The sequence below is a fragment of the Megascapheus bottae genome, chromosome 29, assembly GCF_031878675.1.
Source record: "Megascapheus bottae isolate mThoBot1 chromosome 29, mThoBot2.hap1, whole genome shotgun sequence".
NCBI lineage: Eukaryota > Metazoa > Chordata > Mammalia > Rodentia > Geomyidae > Megascapheus > Megascapheus bottae.
The window spans coordinates 257,220-278,070 of NC_143537.1; the positions used below are offsets into that span (position 1 = coordinate 257,220).

Consider the following 20,851-nt stretch of genomic DNA (forward strand, 5'->3'; position numbering starts at 1 on the left):
TTTCCTGTCTCCTACACTTTATTACTTAGTTTAAGCATTGATGAGTTAGCTATTGGTGGTGGTAGATATGTAATTATACTCTACATCTTTGAGATTCTGAAGAGAATGGATTGCTTTTTTTCCTTTCGTTTTGTTTGCTTGCTTGCTTGCTTGCTTGCTTTATTTATTTATTTATTTATTTATTTTGGTGTGTGTGTGTGTGTGTGTGTGTGTGTGTGTGTCTGTGTAGATAGATAAGTTTATGTTGTTGAATGATATGGAGTAAGACAAGGTTTCTGGTTTTCTCAAGCATCATGAGAGGAGTTAGAAACTGGTAATCATTTTGTGGGAAGTGTTTTAAAAAAGATTTGAGGAAGAATTATAGAAAACTTATAAGGCAGATTTCTAAATCAGTAACAGAGAGTTGATGAACACAAAATACTTTTGGGTAGCTTTAAAAAAAAAATGCCTCTTCAGGCCGGGAGTTTGGCCTAGTGGTAGAGTGCTTGCCTAGTATGCTCAAAGACCAGGGTTTCATTCTTCAATACCACATACATAGAAAAAAGGCAGAAGTGGTGCTGAGGCTCCAGTGGTAGAGCTCTAGCCTTGAAAAAGTCAATGGATAGTGCTCAGGCCCTGAGCTCAAGCCCAGGACTGGCAAAAAAAAACCCAAAAATTTGCCTCTTCGAAAAGGAATCAGGGTAGGAGAATCAAAATAATCCCATCCAGAAACAGACTGAAGTTAACTTTTGTGAGTACTTATGCAAGTCAGCTGCTGAGAAGGCAAGGTTCCTATAGCTATGTTTCTTTCCTTTTGATTTGTGGTTCCTATGGCAATAAAATGAGTTTCAGGACATTTCTCTCCCATCTTTTATTGAAGATAAAAGATACTGCTTTTGATAAAGCAGTTATTTTCATAAGCTCTTATTCTTCCTGTCTTTTTTGACTTAAAGTGTTTCTTGGCCTGGTGGTCATAGTTTTCATTTTTGATTATATGGTGAATATGGCAAAATCAATAAGTACTATCACATTCCTTGGCTTAATGTTTCAGGTTTGGGTTTTTTTGGTGTGTGTGTGTTTCAGAGCCTGCAGATATAATCAATCTATTTGACTATCTGTTGCTTAAAACCAGAATCCAGTATGAATCATTTTCCTTTTTCTATGAACAATTCTAATACAATTAGAATACTATTTGTAAGTAATCAAATGTGAAATTATAACATATTTTAGAGATTGTTTCTCCCCTTGATGATCCACCTGGATTTCTCTTGAGCTTCAGGCTGATGTCTTAGGAAAATAAAATCATTTTGTTGGTAGCTTACTAATTAGGTCAATAATATTTGGCTGATAGCTTACTAATTAGGTCAGTAAGTATTTGGCTGATATCCACATTATTTATGATTGTCCTTATACAGACACATATGTAATATGTGTATAAATTTTGTGTGTGAGAGTGTGTGATGTGTGTGTGTATGTGCGTGTATGAGTGTGTGTGTGTATATGTGTGCGCGCACGTGTGTGTGTGTGCGCGTGTTGGTCTTGGGGCCTAAACTCTGGGCCAGGGTGCTGTTCTTGAATTTTTGTGCTATAGGCTAGATCTCAGCTACCTGAGGAGCTAGGATTATAGGGGTGAGCCACCAGCGCCTGACTGGAAGTTTTAAAAAAATTAAATCTGTATAATATAAGCAAGTAATGTGTCTGGTTCTCATCCATACTCGGCTTACTTCTGATACATATTGATGTAAGTAAGTATTCTTTTAATAAGTATGTAGTAGAATATTGCAGTATATAGAGTTTGCCATAGTGGAATCAGACAAGATTAATTTCTAGTCCTAAATCTACCTTCATTGAGCCCTCTTTCCCGTGCATCTTAGATTGCTGTTTTAACAAATCAAATTCCCTTTTCCTGAGTCTTAGTTTCTTCATCTGTGGAAAGAAATAATGTCTATCTTTCTGGGTTTATTGTGAGAGTTTACTGGGGCTGCTTATCTAGCAGATAACAAAATAGCTACTTGTATCTGTACAAAAATAAACGTGATGTCATGTGGTTAGCATTCTGTTATATGAAACTTTGGGGCAGCAAAGTGTTTGTGCTTGGAAAATAAATCAAACACACTGCTACTATATTGGCTGTAGTAAGCTTTGAATCAGATGAACATTGAGAATATATATTTCCATTGCTGCCAGAGAACTGCTCAGTGTTCTGTTTCCTTTGATAGGTCTGATTTTGTATCCTTTAAATAATTTCTCTAACTAATCTTAAGATTCTGTACCTTATGGATATGTTGAAACTAGTTATTACTACACTCTGATAGAAACCCACATCTTTCTGATGTCAAGCAGTATTGTCATTTATATTAAAGTTGGAGTGGTCCTAAAATTTCTTCCACAAACATGAACTCTTTGGGAGTGAAAGTTATGCTAGAAACGTAGGGGTATGTCAGGAAACTAGTATGCGCAAATTTATGAACTTTACATGTTTTGGTCCTTTTTGCATGATTATTTTTCCATTACTAAGTTAATTTTAGGTTAATTAGATCTGAGAAAATAGTCTGTTACTCAATATTAGTCTTTAAATATATGCTAATTTTGAATTTGTCTTAAAAAGCAGCAAACTTTTAACAAAAGGTTGGAAAAGGACAGTTGAATATTTTAAATCTTTAGTTGTGCTGATGAACTTTGTATGCAAAGTTCAAAATAAAAATTATGATATTCCAAAGTTTTATTTTTCCTTTGAGAGGCAGAGAAGTAGATGACACTGAAAAATCAAATGTGTGTCACAGCAACTTTTTTATTGGCCTGTATCTATCAGTCTGTCAGTCATCTTCCTTGTTTCTTTTGCTGTATTTTGTAGATCTTCTGTGATTTTACTTTAGGGAAGTCCAAAACTATATTCAACTGTATTATGAAGGTTGGGGTTTTAACAATATAATAATGTGTGATTTGGTAGAAGATAAGCTAAAGTTTGAAATTTTGATTCTCCCCTTGTTTGCTGTGTGTCCTTGTGCAAATCATTTAACCTTTGAGCCTCAGTTTCTTTATAACTGGTGTGGGGAACACATTTTAAGTGCCTGGCATATAAGTTCTTGAACAGTTCTGAAAATTGTAATAATGTGAAATAGACCAGAAGTTATTTTGTAAAAGTATACATACGGTTTCTCCACTAATCTTGTTTCATACTCGAACTCATAGTTCCCATTAGTAGGTGTCATTTAAACATAGTCTCTCCCCCCTCTTGATTTTGTTCACTAGATCCTGAGAAATTGGTGGTTGGCAGCAGAAACAACCTAGTCCATAGGACAGGGAAGTAGTCCTGTCCAAGGGTTCACTAAGCTGCCTAGGACCATTGCTGATATGTAAAAACCACCACTGTGTGCCCCCTGCCCCAACTAACATTAAGTTGCCTGTGTGAAGGAGTGATTTGTTGCGGCCTCTAACTGCTTCTTCTCTTCCTTCCTTTTTGTCATCCTGCAGTGTTCTGTGCCAAGGTCTTTGTGGCTAGGCTGCGCCAACCTGGTAGAGAGCATGTGCGCACTGAGTTGCCTGCAGAGCATGCCCAGTGTCAGATGTCTCCAGGTGCCTCTCTTCTTTCTTGTTGTAAATGTGTTTTTACGTATGCCATAAACATTTGTTGAAACTTGCAGTAGTGTGTTTAATCCAATGTTAAGTCTGCTAAATGTTCTGTGTAACCCTCTGCTTTTCTCCAGCCTGGATGCCCCACATGGAGGAGTCAGTACTGAGGGGCCCTTATGAGCTAGTGGTTTTTCAGCTGGACCCTGTCCTGCTCCCTTTTTTCTACTCCTGCCCTTTATTCTTTACTCCTTACCTTGAAGTTGTGACTCTTATATTTAATAGTTGTGCATGTGCCCAAAACCCCTTCCCTGACATTTTCCATTTGGCTACCTTTAACAGTTCTTTGTTGAGTTGGAAGGTTTCATAAGTAAAGTGGTGATTTTTCTCAATTTTGAAACTCATTCTTTTTGTTTGCTTTGTCTTTCTCCTTCGAAAAAGGAGTGGGAGGAAGGAATCAGTATGGTTAACAAAGCCTCAAATCGAGGTTTGTAAAGATCATAGCTTTATGCTGCCAATAACTCAGTTTGAGCTTCCTCCCGAAGGCCAGATCTGATACCTGTCCTCAGGGCCCACCCAGTTTTCCAGGCCTAGACCGGCAGAGAATTCCACAGATAAAAGTAATACTTTTGGGGTTAGGTGGGAGGTGGGGTTGCTCAGGATTGTCAGCACTAGTGCAGTTGGTAACTCTCTTGTTGAGATAGATTTCATGCCAAGGCTGAGAACATTGTGGTTTTATTTTTGAGAAACTGTGTTAAGAGAAAGCATGTGTTTAATTAAATATGGATGGATGTTAAGTTTTCATCATTACATAGTTCAAATTGTTTCATATGATCTTTCTTTAAAAAGTGATGTTACATTCTTACCATCCTGTTGAGACTGCCCTGTTTAAGGAAAACAGATTAGAAAATGAGAGGGATTAGAATAGTATGGGTGACCTTACTGACCTTTTACTTAGGTTTACAGTCTTTAAATGGAGCTGAAGGCTAGGAAGGAGGAAAATTTCATTTGTTTTGGTGTTGGCATTTTATTTATTGTCAGATATTCTCAATAGCATTGGTTATTGATTTAAATTACTTTCTTGGAAAGTATTGTTTTAGAACTTCAGTAGTATAGTTGGAGAGTGAGTTCAGTATACTACATGTTTTAGAATGCAGGAATTCAGTGTTCATGAGGCCCCAGTGTAATATATATTTATCTTAGAAAAGCAGCATCCTTCTGAAAAAGTGTTTAAAAGCAAACAATATGGCATGAATTCTTGGTGCTGTAGAATGGGTATTTATATTATACTAATAGTGTGTATCTGATTACTTGAATGTTACAGTTAATTTTTAATGGGCTGATGTTTGTTTGTTTGTTTGTTTCTAGAGCTGGAAATTTAAGCAGGAGAATTTTAGTTCTTAATGAGGTCCTAAAGTGTAAGATTCTTGTATTGCATTGAATTAAAAGCAATTGACCAATACAATGTACCATTCAATCTGTTTTAATAATAGTGTGGTTAACTCTTAGGAAGTGGGGCCAGTGTGGGGAAGTATGGGGAAAAAAGGTGTTAAAAGTTCATTGATTCATTTCTTTAGTGAGAGTTTTATATCTAAGAGAAAACAGTAGAAACTTCACCTTTAGAAGACCTATTTCAGGGAATGGAGCAATTTTAGAAGTATGTAGAGAATTTTGTTAACAGAATACTTTCACTACTCTGGTGAGTGTATACAGTACAGTAAAATGAATTATTAAACATTAGCTGATTGGAATGGTCTAATCCTTACTATATTTTGCTCTACTTTTGAATGGAAAGCAACTGTATATTAATGGAAGACTTTTTCATCCATTTGTTGTATGTATTATTACTGTTTTAAATTTAAAGTTTGTACATGGGTTTTTAATTCTTAGGTTTTTTTCTTTTAAAGTCTATTTTTTTTTTTTTTTTGGTGCTAGGTAGGGATCAATTTACCACTGACCTATATCCCTAACCTTTAAATTTTTTTTGCCAGCCCTGCAGCTTGAACTCAGAATCTAGGCACTGTCCTTGAGTTTTTTCAAGGCTAGCTTGGGCCAAAGCACCATTTCCAGCTTTTTCTGTGTTATGGTACCAAAGAATCAAATCCAGGACTTTCTGCATGCTAGGCAGGCACTCTACCACTAGGCCATACTCTGGCCCTAATTTATTTTTGTTTTACATATTTCAACAGCCATCTTCCCTCTGTACAGTGCTAAAATTTAGTGCTTTAATTTGGATTTGGACTTTCAAAGAAAACCTATTGTGCCTGCATGCTACATTGTGATAAATATCATTTATCACAGTTCTTCACATTACACATGTCAACTAAGTAAGTCATTTTAAATAGGCCAAGAGCAAGAACAGGCTCCCTGCAGAAGAGAGGCCCTTGATGGAGTCTTTCTTAAAATGGTCACATTGGCTCTACTAATAGTAGCATAACAGTCTTCATTCCTGCTTTTTCACAAATGTTTTGCCTTTTATGAGGATGGAAAAGAATTACCCGAGACTTACGTAAAAGCTACTCCCTATCAGCTGTACTTGGTGTTGCCCATGCACATGAGTTAGGTAGATGACAGCCTAATAGAAGTAGGAGTCATTGTGACCGCAAAGTTGGGGGACAGATATTTGAGTCTCTCATATTTGCCTGGTTACAAAACTGTTTTTCTTGCTTCTTTTCTGATTTGTAAATCTTATTTATGGAAACTTTTATTATTGTTGTCTCATATGTGGTTTGTTCAGTCATTAGTTATTTGGGGGGAAAATCCTGTTAAATTCTATAGAAAAAAATGGCATTCCCTATTCCACAGTGAGCATTCCTGAATCCTAAATTTAGGAATGTTTGTGAAGGAATTTATGCAAATGTAATTCCCTGAATATGCACTGCAGGGACTCTACCATTGGGAGGCATATAAAAATGAGCAGTGTAGACTTGACCTCTGTTCTAAAGAAGCCCATTTTATGCACATATCTGTGAATGAAAATCCAAACTGCCACACAACACAAATGAAAGCCTTGTGTTTCTATGTGTGTATGTGACTTTTCATTCATCCTATATATCCAGATTTGACCACTTGGTTGTTACATCAGCTAATCAACTAATAGATTTTAGTGCCCAGGCTGGCCTTGAACCTTGATCCTCAGATCTCAGCCTCCTGAGTAGCTAGGATTAAAGATGTGAGCCATTGGCGTCCGGCATTCCCCACCTTTTCTGAGTACTTTTAGAAAAGTGCAGATATGTTATACATTTGTCTTGAGGGTTGATAGCCATAGCTCAACTGCTTTCATGGAATGGTACCAGTTTAATGTTTACTTTAAAAATATTTAAGTGACCCAGCTCAGTGGCTCACACCTGTAATACTATCTACTCAGGGGCTGAGATCTGGGGATCGCAGTTCAAAGCCAGCCCGGGCACTAAAGTCCGTGACACTCCTATCTCCAATTAACCAGCAGAAAAGCTGAAGTGGCACTGTAGCTCTAGAGCTAGGGTGATAACCTTGAGCTGAAGAGCTCAGGGACAGTGCCCAGGCCCACAGTTCAAGTCCCATGTTCTACAAAAAAAAAAAAAATTAAATGACACATCTTGTTCAAAATTAAACAGCAAATTAAAGGACAAGTAGTAGCATAATGAATTGATATATCTATCATCATTTTCCCTCCCTTCCTCCCTCCCTCCCCCCCTTTCTTTCTGTCCCTTTCTTCCTTCCTCCTCTCCCTTTTCTTTCTGTCCCTTTCTTTCTCTTTCCCAGCCCTGGGGCTTTTAACTTAAATCAGTGCATAATATTCTATTTAACAAAAAAAAATTGTTTTGTATTAACATTGTTTCCTGTTTTTTTTGATATTTTAAGCTTTATTAAGTAGGGCCTCATTATAACTAAATGTAAGCTTCAGAGATTATTTCCTTAGTTAAAAGAGTATGCAAATTAAGAAATTTTAGTTTGTTGTATTTGTAAGAAGCTGGGTCAATTATACTTCTAAAAGCAGTGTCTGGGAGATTCCTGTTTCTTGTAGCTGGAACGACATTGGATATATTAATTTTTTATTTACCATTCTGATGGATGAAAATGAGTAAAATACCTTGTTATTGAAATGTACATGTATTTGATTGCTAATGAGATGGCATACATATATAAACAGTTTTGTCGATTAACCCTTAATGTTCTTTCTCCATTTTTTAATGGATGCACTTTAAAGTATCTAATTTGTTGAAATTCTTTATATTAAGTACAATAACTCATTAATTGCAGATTAACATTCCCTAGTTTGACATTAGCCTTTCAGTTTTGCTTATAAGGCTTTTTTTTTTTAGCCATGTTTTAAGTTTGGAAAGGAAGTTTACTTTTTATGAGGTCTAATTACTTTGGTATTTTACTGGTTTATGACATTATGCTTTGCATTAATGTCTTTCAGCTTTTCCGTAACTTGATTGGCCGTGCTATGGATTAGGGAATTTAGATTACTACTACTGCTACTACTTTTTCTTTTTGGATATTCTGGCAGTTCAAACTCAGGGTCCCACACCCCCTAAGCAGGTGCTTGCTAGGTAGGTACTCTGTCATTTGAGCACATCCCTGGCCTAGGCTTCAGCTTTTATTTATGTATGTACTTTTAAAATTTTATTGTAAAGGTGATGTACAAAGGGGTTATAGTCATATAAGTCAAGTAACGAGTACATTTCCTTTTGGGAAGTGTCATCCCTCCTCTCATCCCTACTGCCCTAACCTTAGAGCCACAGCACCATTTCCAGTTAATTGGAGATAAGAGTCTCATGGACCTTAGTGCCCGGACTGGCTTTGAACCACGATCTTAGTGTCCTGAGTAGCTAGGATTACAGGCATGAGCCGCAAAACGCCTCCCCCTCCCCACCCCCCACCCAGCTCTTTTACTCCTCTTTATCTTAAATTCATAGCACCTAGCACAGTTTGAAGTTAAGTTGTTTATTTTATTCCTGTCGGTTGTCACTGTCTTCCACTTCCCAGTGCAAGTCCCAGAAGTAAAAAAGGCCATGCTTTTCTGTTCACTTCTTGGTAGACACACTTTTTTCTAGAATAGCTCCCAGCAGGTAGTAAGTGCTTAGTAATTAATCAGAGAACAACAACAACAACAAAAATGGTACAATGAACTAGAATGAGAAGGATCTTCAAACTACGTAAGGGTTGTACAATACAATATTGCTTTTATAACTATAATCCAGAGACATCTTCAAATGCACAACTGTGCCAGCACCAGCGCCACTAACCCATGCCCTCATTGAATAGCCTGGGTGCCAAGTTTAGAATTCTAGCATTGAGGTCATCCAATTAGAATGAGCTACTCACACAATACTGAGAAAAACAAAGTCACTTAGACACCTTGCCAGCACTTACTAAAGATCTCCTGTCTCCCATGCTCCAATGCTGTGCTATGGAAATGCAAAGAACCAAGTGCCAGTTTTCATGGATACTTTGCACATAAACACTCTCCTTTAAGGATAATGGATACTTGTAGAACACCAGTGGTTACTTGTAAAATCTCTGTACTGGTAGGATAAGCATTAGTTGTTTAATTTAGGATAAGAGGCAAAAGTTAAATCCTTACCTAAGTACAGTGGCTCAAACTTGTAATCCTAGCTACTTGAGATGTGGAGTTGGGGGATTCATGGTTTGAGGCCAGTCCAAACATTAAAAATATTCATAAGACTGTGTTTCATTCAGTGGCAGTGATACTTGCCAGAGCCAACCTAACGAAGCAAAAGCAGAATTGCAGGCTAGGCTGGCCAGGACTGGCAAGTACCAATCCCAAAAGGGCCTGGAGTTCTTACTCAAGTGGCAGAGTACCTGCCTAGCAAGCAAAAAACCCTACATTCAATCCTCAGTAGGAAAAATAGTTTGTTCATTTTTAAGGCAGTAGAAAATGAAAAGTAAAGAGTTAAAATACTACAATTTGTGATTATAAGTAGGAAGAAACTGCATGTAATTTCAAAGAAAAAGACCACCAAAAGGAAAGTGACTCAGGGAGATCCTGTAGAAATCATAGGAGAAGGATGAATGGGGACACTGCCTTTTATTGACCAGTAGTGAATGGTTGGGACATCACAGAATCTATAAAATTCTTAATACTACTTTGAAATGTTTATTGAGTTTATCTGACAGTGGTGGCTTAAAACTAAAAAAGAAGTATAAAACACGTCACATTTATTCTTAGGGATATAGTCCCATATTTTGAAGTGCTACATATTAATGTGAACAAACCATTGAAAAATTACTTATAATCTAGTGTGAGATAGCCATAAGTATACAGAAAAGTTGCAGGTACATTGCAGAGGGCTATTTATTTCTGTGTAAATTCAGAGGTAAAATTGACATAGTGTTTTAGTGCGTATTTCCCACAAAACAGGGTGTTCTTACCTAATCACAATGAGAGTTATCAGTAAACTATAATTTTGAAACCTAATTGCCATCTATCTGTATTCCTCAGTTCCTATTTAAGTTTCGAGCAATCCAGTTCCGTGGCTGTCTCTCTTTCAATCTGGAACAGCTTCTCAGTTTTGTAGACTTTGTACTTGTACATTTTCAGAGATTACAGACCAATTATTTTGTAGGGTATATTTATCAACTTGTATTGCCTCCTTATGACTTTGCTTAAGTAGGAATAGAAACTATTCCTGTTTCCTATGCATTGCATCTCAGAGGTAGCACATGATTTTGATATGTCTCAGTGTGAATAATGATTACTTGGGTAAGATAATATCTAGGAACTCTCTCTTTCTCTCTCTCTCTCTCTCTCTCTCTCTCTCTCTCTCTCTCTCTCTCTTTCTCTCTCTCTCTCTCTCTCAGATTTATTTATTTTTTTTTGCTAGTCCTGGGCTTGAGCTCAGGGCCTGAGCACTGTCCTTGGACTTTCTCAAGGCTAGAGCTCTACCACTTGAGCCTCAGCACCACTCCGGCTTTTTTGTATGTATATGGTACCGAGGAATCGAACCCTGGCCTTTGTGCATGCTAGGCAAGCACTCTACCACTAGGCCAAACTCCGGCCCCATCTCTCAGAATTTTTATATAAAATTAGTATTTCAGTCTTTGCCTTACTGTATTAGTATGAATGGTTTTCCCATTTTGTAGGGTGTAGTTATTATTATTTTGATAATCTAGCCAGACTTTGGCCAGTGGTTGTGCCTAGAATGTTGGCTATTTCTGTGTCCTTTTGATCTGTCCTTATAATAGTTTAAATATACTTTATACTTTGTTGGAACAGTTTTGTTCCAGGCTCATCTTTTATTTCCTATATTCAAGATCAGCCATTTCTCCAAGAATCCTTGATGTCTTGGTAAAGAACGCTGTTGATCTGGAATGCAAGTGTGCTTTAACAGTAGGCCATCTCAGCCACCTGTGTTAGGAAATGCGCGCGCACGCGCGCGTGCGCACACACACACACACACACACACACACACACACACTAATTTTGTTTGTCTTTCCTCAGACCTCCTTTTCTTTTTCTTTTTTTCTTTTTTCTTTTGCCAGTTGTGGGCTTGAGCTCAGGGCCTGAACACTGTCCTTGGACTTTCTCAAGATTAGAGCTCTACCACTTGAGCCTCAGCACCATTTCTGGCTTTTTTTCTATCTATGTGGTACCAAGGAATCGAACCCAGGGCTTCGTGCATGCTAGGCAAGCACTTTAACCACTAGGCCAAACTCCCAGCCCCCAGACCTCCTTTTCTATGTAATAAAAAACCACCTGAGGAAGTATCGCTGTGGCTGCAGGAGTAGGACAGTATCCTTGAACTGAAGAACTCAGGGACAGTGCCCAGAGTTCAAGTCCCACTACTGACAAAAAAAACAACCAAAAACCCAACACACATGTGAGCTTATACTGATATAGCCAGTGTAGTCTCACAAATTTCATTCTAGCTGTCTGTGAATTAATAACCCTTTTTGTATTTGCAGCTCTTCCCAAACAGTGAGGAACTTGGTTTGCATTTTCTACAAAATACAAGGAAAAAAATTTTGTGGCTATTTATCTAACTATTATTTCAGATTTCACCATTAAGTATTGAGTATTGCTGTTGGAATTTGAAATATAATTAGGTTCATTTGTTTCTGTTGAGAGTCTGTCTCTTTCTCTCTCATTTGTTGTTGATTTGATTATTTATTTGAGCATGTACAAAATATAACTCTAAGATTAAAAAAAAATAGGCACAGTGCTGCATGCCTGTAGTTTGGGATTGGAGAACTGTTTTTCAAAGCCAACAAGTGCTCCATGGTGAGATCTTATTAGATGCAGGTGTCCATGCACACATGCACTCCCCTAAGAATGTAGTATGTCTGATCTTTTAAGTTCTTTTTTTCAGTGGTTAATTGATCTACTTTAATGCCATTTATTTATGCACTAATGAGCAGCTAGCTAAATGTATGTGTATTTTAAACATTTTCCTTATTTCTTGTACAAAAGTGTATGATGTATAATCTTTCGCACTTTGTAAAAGTATGACCTGAAAATTATTACCTTACTAATTCAGAGAGGCCTTCCTCGTTTTATTGCTATGTAATACTCCATTATGTTCATATGCTAATGATTTTTACAGCTAGTCTCTTATGTAAGAGCATATAAGCTATTCCCATTTAAAAATTATAAATAATGGCTTCTTGGGAATGCCATGTATGTTTTTTATAAATATTATTATTGTTAAATCACAGAATCTTCACAGACAGTGCCAAGAACTGGGGTTCTAGGTACATACGTAGTTTGTTTTTGCTAAATATTGCCAGATTTCCCTCTAGGAAGGGTGTCCACATTTGCCTTCTTACCAGAAGTAGATGAGAGAGCTTCCCAGCCTCCCCACTGCTTCAGCAGAACGTGTTGCCATGCTTCTGAGTGTTTGTTGGCCAGCTCTGTAGAGCATGGAGCTTCAATTCGCATCTTTGATTTTGAGTGCATCTGAACATCTTTCTGGGTTTAAGGGCCATGTTTGTGTTTTTATTTATTTATTTATTTATTTATTTATTTTTGCCAGTCCTGGGCTTGAGCTCAGGGCCTGAGCACTGTCCTTGGACTTTCTCAAGGCTAGAGCTCTACCACTTGAGCCTTAGCACCATTTCTGGCTTTTTTCTACGTATGTGGTACCGAGGAATCGAACCCGGGTCTTTGTGCATGCTAGGCAAGCACTCTACCACTAGGCCAAACTCCTGGCCCTGTGACTGAACATTTTTTAAAAACACAAACATGAAGGCTGTATGTACCACATAGACCATACATACGTACTTACCAGATACATAGAAAAAAAAAAGCCGAAAGTGGTACTGAGGTTCAAGTGATAGAGCTCTAGTCTTGAGAAAGTCCAAGGACAGTGGTCAGGCCCTGAGTTCAAACCCAGGACTGACAAAAAAATGTTCAGTCAGAGAACATTATAGTATATATGAAAATCTCATTATTTGGTCCATTTTACTTTTGAAGAGTTTGTATTTTTATAAGCCCCTACTTGAGGTTTTTAGAGATATTAGTCCTTTTATTTGTGACATGTGCTAAAACTATTTCCCCCAGTTTGCCATTTCTTTCCAGTTTTGATTTTTGAATACTATATAAAAGTTTTAAATTTTTTTATCTAGTCATTTTTTTTCTATTCTTTCTCCTCTCTTCCCTTTTTCCCCCTCTCCTCTCCTCCTTTTCCTCTTCTCTTTTGCACCTGGAATTGTATAATTTATATTATACTTAAAAGGATTTCACCAGTTTTCTTCCATTACTCGCAGTTCAGCCTTTTGAGTTTTGGATTCGTTTGGAGTCTGTCCGTGTATCATCTGTGAAATACAGACCTAATTTTATCTCTCTAAATTGTTAACCAGTTGTTCTGTTACTACTTCTTAAAAAGTTTCCTAGTCACTTGAGATGCCGCTGTTATGAGCTAAATTTTCATCAGTACTTTGTATTCCATTAAAGTAAAACTTGGCAAGCAATGATACAAGCCAAACCCCAAGTGTTTGTGTGAATTCAGTTATACTAGAACACATCCACCTTCAGCCATGTACATCTTGATGCTCTCCAGACTCAACAGAAGAGTAGAGTGGTTATCTTTATATCCTTGACTCTTTCAGAAATCCGAAAAATTTGCCAACCCCTATGCTGGAGTAATTTCTATTCATATACTATAAAGTGGTCACAAAGGCAGAGAGGACTAGAGAGGACTGTTACATTCTTTAGTGTCTAATCCTAGTTTTTTTCCTTTTTGTGTTTGTTTAACTGAGCATTCCTGCAAGTTTGTTTTCTCCATGTGAACTGGAGAAGAATTAAAGTTAGGAAGAAATGTGTTCTTTTTAATAATGAGTTGTCTTTTCAACAGCTTACCAATAAAAATGGAGAAATATATTAGAGAACTAATTAGCAACAGTACAACAGTTCAGCTGGTTTCAAAGGGTGTTTGTTTTTTTTTTTTTTTTTTTGCCAGTCCTGGGCTTGGGCTCAGGGCTTGAGCACTGTCCCTGGATTTTTTCTCAAGGCTAGGGCTCTACCACTTGAGTCACAGCACCACTTCTGGCTTTTTGCTACATATGTGGTACCGAGGAATTGAACCTGGGTCTTCGTGCTAGGCAAACTCCTGGCCACTAGGCCGAACTCCCGGCCCCTCAAAGGGTAATTTTACCAAGCTTTCAAAGAATAGGCCAGAAATGCCAGAAACTGTTCCTCAGCATTGATTTTGAAGGAAAAGTTTTTCTTTTGTGAGAATTATTATCTAGTTTTATTTTATGTTTTATCAGAAATGATTAATTTCAGCCAGGCATGGTAGCTCATGCCTGTAATCCTAGCTACTCTGGAGGCTGAGATACGAGATCAAGGTTCAAAGCCAGGCTGGGCACATAAGGACCTGAGACTTTTATCTCCAATTGAAATACATCATCTGGAGGCTTTCGTGTTTTTAAGGGTTCTTTTGAGAAATTATTGTTATTCTGATGGATTTTCCATTATAAGTGGCCTGCCTGTTTTCTTTTGTAGGTTTCTGTAATCTTTTCTTGTTCTCTGTACTTAGTGTCTTAACTATAATATGGACTTCAGAAGTTCTATTCAGATATGGTCTGCTAGGTGTTTTCTTTCACCCTTCCCTTCCCCTACTTTTTTGTAATTGAAGACTTTATTTTGTAGAACACTCATAAATTCACAACAAATCAAGAAAGCACTGAGGATTTTCATATTCTTTGTCTCTATGTATGCATAGCACTGTGCATATTGACTTTGTTCTTTTTTTGGATTCATTAGAATTTTCTATGGACCATCATACTATCAGTACACTTTCTGTTATTTAAGTTTTTTATTTATTTCCCTACTTTATTAAACTGAGTATGACTTGTGGAATTTGTGTTCGGTCCAAGTGCTTTCTTGCTTCTGAGGAAGTTGTCTGACCATATTTAATCATGAGTGGGTTTTGAATATTGCCAGATGTCCAAGTACATCTATCAACCATTATCCTTTTGGCTGCACATATATTTTGTATTAAAATGTAGTTTAGTAATGAGCAGTGTCCCTCCCATCTTCAGTTCTTAGGCTTGAACTCAGTGACTTCTCTTCTCATCTTACTCGCTCATGATTTGCTCTACCAAGTGGGACTCCTCTCCAACTTGACTGCTTTGCTAGTAGGTCTTGTAGGCTGTACTAGCTGGCTTCAAACTGTCGTCCTTCCATCTTAGCCTCTTGAATTGCTAGGATTACAGGCATGAGTGTATTTGTCTTGTAGCCAGTTTGCAATTGAGTTTTAAAATCAGCTTTGACTTGAAAGCACTTTGGGAGCCAACTTTATTTTATTTTATTTTTCCAAGATTGTTTTGGCTATCTAGGTTCCCTTGAGATTCATATAAACTTAGGATGCATTTTTCTTTCTGCAGGAAACAAAAAAGCACTATTAGGATATTGGCAGAAATTACATTGAAGTAACATCTTAAAAGGTACCTTGCAGATGGGAATAGGTGGCTCATGCCTGTAATTCTAGCTACTCAGGAGGCTGAGATCTGAGGATCATGGCACAAAAACCTGTGAGACTTATCTCTAATTAACCACCAGAAAACCAGAAGTGGTGCTGTGGGTGCTCAAATAGTAGAGTGATGGCCTTGAGCTGAAGAGCCCAGGCCCAGAGTTCAAGCCCTACAACTGACCCCCCCCCAAAAAAAAAATGTATCTTGAAAATCCATGGACAAGGAGGAATTTCATTATTGTTTCTTTAATTTCTGTCAACATTGTGTGCTTTTCAGTTCAAACTAATGTGTGCTAAGTTTTTTTTTTTTTACATAAATTTAGAGCTGAAGTTCTGCTTTATTCCATAATAGGAACATATAGACGATTCTGACATTCTGACGCAATGTGCACAGTTGAATCAGCTGTTTAAAAGTATATTTTTTCTTCAAAACCAACCTATATTCTGTAGATCAGAAAAATATACTATTTATGATAATATTTGGATACATATTATTTTTGTATTTTTTCAAATTTCCCTTGTACATGTGAAACATTTGAGATAGTATCTGCTGAGTTAATGCTTTAATTTATAGCACTAAGAAATCCAATGCTTTATATTGTAACACTAAAAAAATGTCCCTAAGCTGCTGCATTGTCTAATTGATTCAAGATTTTTTTACATCTTCTTTTACTTCTGTAGAAGCACATTATGTGTGGACGTAGATCTTGAAGGTAAAAAAACAAAAATGCATATACAATCATCCTCCTTCCTCATTATACTCTGACTTTTAAATTTTTGTTATTCTCTTTATTTTTTCTTTTCTTAATATAACTTTTAATGTAAGGGTGATATACAGAGGGGTTACAGTTGCATTTGTTTTTTAAAATTTTTTTATTAATGAATTGATTAACATTTTTACATCATATTTCAAAGGACGTATTTAACAAGCAAGTGGGAATCTTCAAGAAGGGAATCTCTATATACAATTACTGGCACTTAGATTTTAGAACATAATTAAAATTAGGCTGAGGGTTTGTATGTCATAGATACATATTAATCTACGTAATAAAACATTGTGTCTCTAGAGTCATAGATTTTTATGTCTATGTAGTTATGTTTATATTTTCAATACCATGTCTATAGCATTGGGTATGCAAATATTGAGTCCTCGCTCTTGTACTGCTTGGATCTAATAGCCACATATTAAGGATACCAGGCGCTTTTTGTTCCTTTGGTCGTGACTTGTTTCACTCAACATGATTCACTAGATTCATCCAAAAAATGCATATACAACCATTCTCCTTCCTCATTGTACTCTGACTTTTAAACTTTTTAAAATTCTCTTTATTTTTAAAAATAAAGTTCTTCCCTCTGAAGAACTTTAGTGTTTCTTTGAATTTGGAGAATTAGTGTAATGTAAAGTTCAGGAAAATAAATGAAGGAAGTATCAAGGAAAAAGTAATTCAACTTGGTAGGTCACAGAAATTTGAGGAATGTGAATTAAGTTCTAGTCAGGGCTGTTGGGCCAACAAAGAGGATAAATATGGTCTATATTGTTTGTATCTGGAACTAGAACAATGAAACCTGTTGCAAATGGGGCAAAGGGAAAGGGTGAGGGAGAGTGATAGAAGGGGTGGGAGAAGAGGTGGGATTAGTTGGAATACATTGCAAATTTCGGGAAATGTAGCCATGTAAACTTAAAGAAGGGTGGGAGGGAGAAAAGGAAAGAAAATCCACTTGATAGTCCAGATTCTTTTAACACTTGACCAAGTTGTCACCTTAGTGTTCACTGAAGGAACATAGGTTCACTTATGTGATGAGGTTATGTTTGTGTGTTACTCTTTCCCGATGACCATTTGTATCTATGTTTGTATAGCTCTATTAGTCATTGTAGCTAGAGATGAGAACTTGATATCACATTCTTGATTCTTGAGGGTTTTTTTCTTTTAATATATATTTTTATTATAATTAATAGAAGGGTTACATTATATTACTTTACAGACATTGCTACCCCTTCTCATGTTTTTGTCCTCATTTCCTTCCCCCACCCCACCCCCTCATCTTGTTTTCCCCCTTCCCTATCCTATTTCAAATAAAACAAATAAACATATACAATATATCAGATAACAAGGTAAGATACTGTAACAATATGAGATAGCCAAGGGACAGCAAAAGAGATGAGAAATAACATAGTACATTAAGAACAACAATCACACATTATATGGCTCTTGTTTCCATATCCTGGAGGTCATTTCATTTAGCCTTGTCCTATATATATGGTCTTATGTATCTAGGTTTTGCCCTATTGTAAACCTTGGCTAGGAGACTCCAAGGTTTATACTAGTTATGACAGATGAGGGAAACCATTGAGCCTATGTTCCTTTGAGTTTGGCTTACTTCACTGAAGATGATTTTTTCCAAGTCTTTCCATTTCCTTACAAATGGGGCGATGTCACTCTTTCTGATGGCAGCAAAGAATTCCATTGTATATAAATACCACATCTTGTTGATGCAGTTGTCAACTGAGGGGCATTGAGTTGGTTCCATATCTCTTAATAGTTTCTTAATAGCTCATGTGTTGTATTGAGGAGGAGGGGGAGAGGACGAAGCCTACTGGGACTTTTATACTGAAGTCATCAAAATTATGTTGAAGTCTCAAAAAAATGTTTGGTGATGCTTTCTGCACTTCAAAGCACTTAAAACACAACCAAAAGCCTGGGAGAAGATCTTTACCAGTTATATATCTGACAAAGGCCTCGTAACTAAAATGTACAAGGAGCTCATGAAGCTACCCCCCAAGCTAATAATGCAGTCCATACATAGGCAAAGGAGCTAAATAGAGGCTCCTCAGAAAAAGTAAGAGTGACCAATAAAGGAAATGCAAGTTGAAACAATACTGAAATTCTCTCACCCCAGTAAAATTGTCCAATTCAAACAATAACAAATGCTGGCAGAGATGTGAGTAAAAAGGAATCCTGTTGTACGGTTAGTGGGAATATAAACCAGTACTCCAGAAGGCAGTTTAGAGAAGCCTCCAAAAAATTAAACATGGGGGGCCGGAAGTTTGGCCCAGTGGTAGAGTGCTTGCCTAGCATGCATGAAGACCCAGGTTTGATTCCTTGGTAACACATATATAGAAAAAAGCCAGAAGTGATACTGTGGCTCAAGTGGTAGAGCTCTAGCTTTGAGGAAAACCCAAGGACACAGGCTCTGACTTCAAGTCGTAGAACTGGCCAAAAAAAATCCCCAAGAAACTGAACATAGTATTATACAATCCATTTGCACAGAACATTACAAATCAGGACATAATGAAGACACTGGCAGCACTATTCATTATAGTGAAACTGAAACAGCCCAAATCCCGGTAGTGGATGAGTGGATCAAGAAAATTCCATATATGCAATGGAATTTTACAGTGGAGTGGATAGACCTAGAACAAATCATGTTATGTGGAGATGCTCAGAGAGACAAATAATACATGTTTTATCTCATGTGGAAACTAGATTTAAAATACAACTATTCATGATGATATATATATATATATATATATGGCTCAATGCATTTACACAAACAAACAGAGTAAAGAGGGTATACTTAGAGGAGGAATCCAAAGGAGTAACACCTCTGAACAACTAAAGTACTGTTTATCAGAATGAATAATAGAAAGTGGAAATGTTTATGGGGTGGGACAAAAGGAGACACAGGAATGGAGGGAGGAAGCAAATGTAGTGATTAGTTCAGTGTACATCATATAAGAATGAACTATGTAATGTGAGAGTATGTATAGGAAGGGGAAAATAGAGAATAAAGGAAAAGGTGACATTGATCAAGAAACATTGTACTTATAACTTGACTTATGAATCTCTTTGTACAGCTACATAATAATATATTTTTTTATAGTTTCAATGCTTGGCTATCAGAGGTAAACATTAAATAGTTAAGATATATAGGGCAGGGAGTATGCCCTAGTGGTAACATGCTTGCCTAGCATGCTCGAAGCCCTGGGTTCGATTTCTGTACCACATACTAAGAAAAAGCTGGAAGTGGCGCTGTGGCTCAAGTGCATAGTGCTAGCCTTGAGCAAAAAGTTTCCAAGGACAGAGCCCAAGCCCTGAGTTCAAGCCCAAGGACTGGTCAAAAACAAAACAAAACAAAAAACCTATATAATAACATACTAAAAAATTGTAATGTATAGAGGGGTTACAGTTACATTCACCGGATAGAAGGTGCATTACTTCTCACACATTAATACCCCTTCTCATGTTTTTGTCCCCATTTCCCTTCCCCCACCCCCTCCACTCATCTTGTTTTCCCCCTTCCCTTTCTTATTTCAAATAAACAAATAAACATATATACAATACACCAGGTAACAAAGTCAGATACTGTAACAATATGAGATTAACCAAAGGGCAACAAAAGAGAAGATAAATAACATAGTACATTATAGTGACCACATTTTTAGTATAATTGATTGGCTTTATAAATATTACTGGCAAAAGACACTCAGACATAGGCATTACGTTCTGGTGGTATTTGGTATAAGTAAACATTACTTGTTGTTGTGGAAGAAATGGAAAGAATTGGGTTTTCTTACCATAAAGATAGTGGATTCTGGGTAGTCTGTAGGGTCATCTGACATGTTTAGTTTTGCCTTGAGTGAAGGGAGTATTAAGGTAACCTAGATTAGGACAGGTGAACAAGCATTTCCTCCAGCGTGCTTGGAGACTTGGGGGAGGAGCCTTACTTAGCCTATCTTAATTCTGCATCATTCTGTAGTCCTCTACATGTTTTGCCCTCTCATGTTTCCAACCAGGTGTCCTTATCCTTGCTCCTCTTAGAAACTATGACATTCAAGATGGCTTCTTAGATGCCATACTCTGGGGTTGTGGTACACTGAATTACTGTTCTTACTTTGTTCTTTCTTCTAAGGAAACCTGCTGGCTTTATCCCTGAGTCTTTTTAAGATGGCAGTAAAAGGAAATCACACTCTTTTTTTCCCATTTAATGTTGTTTATTGCTGCTTCCACTCTAGCCCTGATTTGGACAATGGGACATACTGCCTTCATCCTTTTTTAATAAGGCGAGGGGACAAATACTGCTGTTTTAAGTTTTGTGGCTCAGTCTTAGAATTTGAGATTTGGGAGGGAATCTTAGACCGCTGTCAATAAATGAGCTATTATTCCTTTCAGAGCACAGTCCCCCTCCCCTTCTTCTCATTAAGTTTCCATTAAGTAGGAACAGCAAAAGAGAAAATCCAATCATGTATAATCTCCAGTTAATGGGCATCTATTGAACGTCTAGGTCACCAGAAAGAATAATTACACAATGCCTCTTTGTGCAATAAACACAAAAATCAAAAGATAATGCATTTCCAAGGCAAGCCAGATTGTTGGTAGCTT

The 20,851-nt window shown here is 37.1% G+C and overlaps 1 protein-coding gene across 8 annotated transcripts in view; it reads left to right on the forward strand.

Moving 5' to 3' along the window:
- Window positions 1-20,851, forward strand: part of Fbxw11 (F-box and WD repeat domain containing 11) — an 84,869-nt gene that overhangs the window by 19,769 nt on the left and 44,249 nt on the right. For 4 of the 8 annotated variants that reach the window (XM_090321234.1, XM_090321235.1, XM_090321237.1 and 1 more), the window contains one exon: window positions 3,454-3,555. The exons of the other annotated variants lie outside the window; for them this stretch is intronic. In XM_090321234.1, the coding sequence (XP_090177360.1) occupies window positions 3,454-3,555 (102 nt within the window). The remainder of the gene's footprint in view (window positions 1-3,453; window positions 3,556-20,851) is intronic. 8 annotated transcript variants of the gene reach the window in all.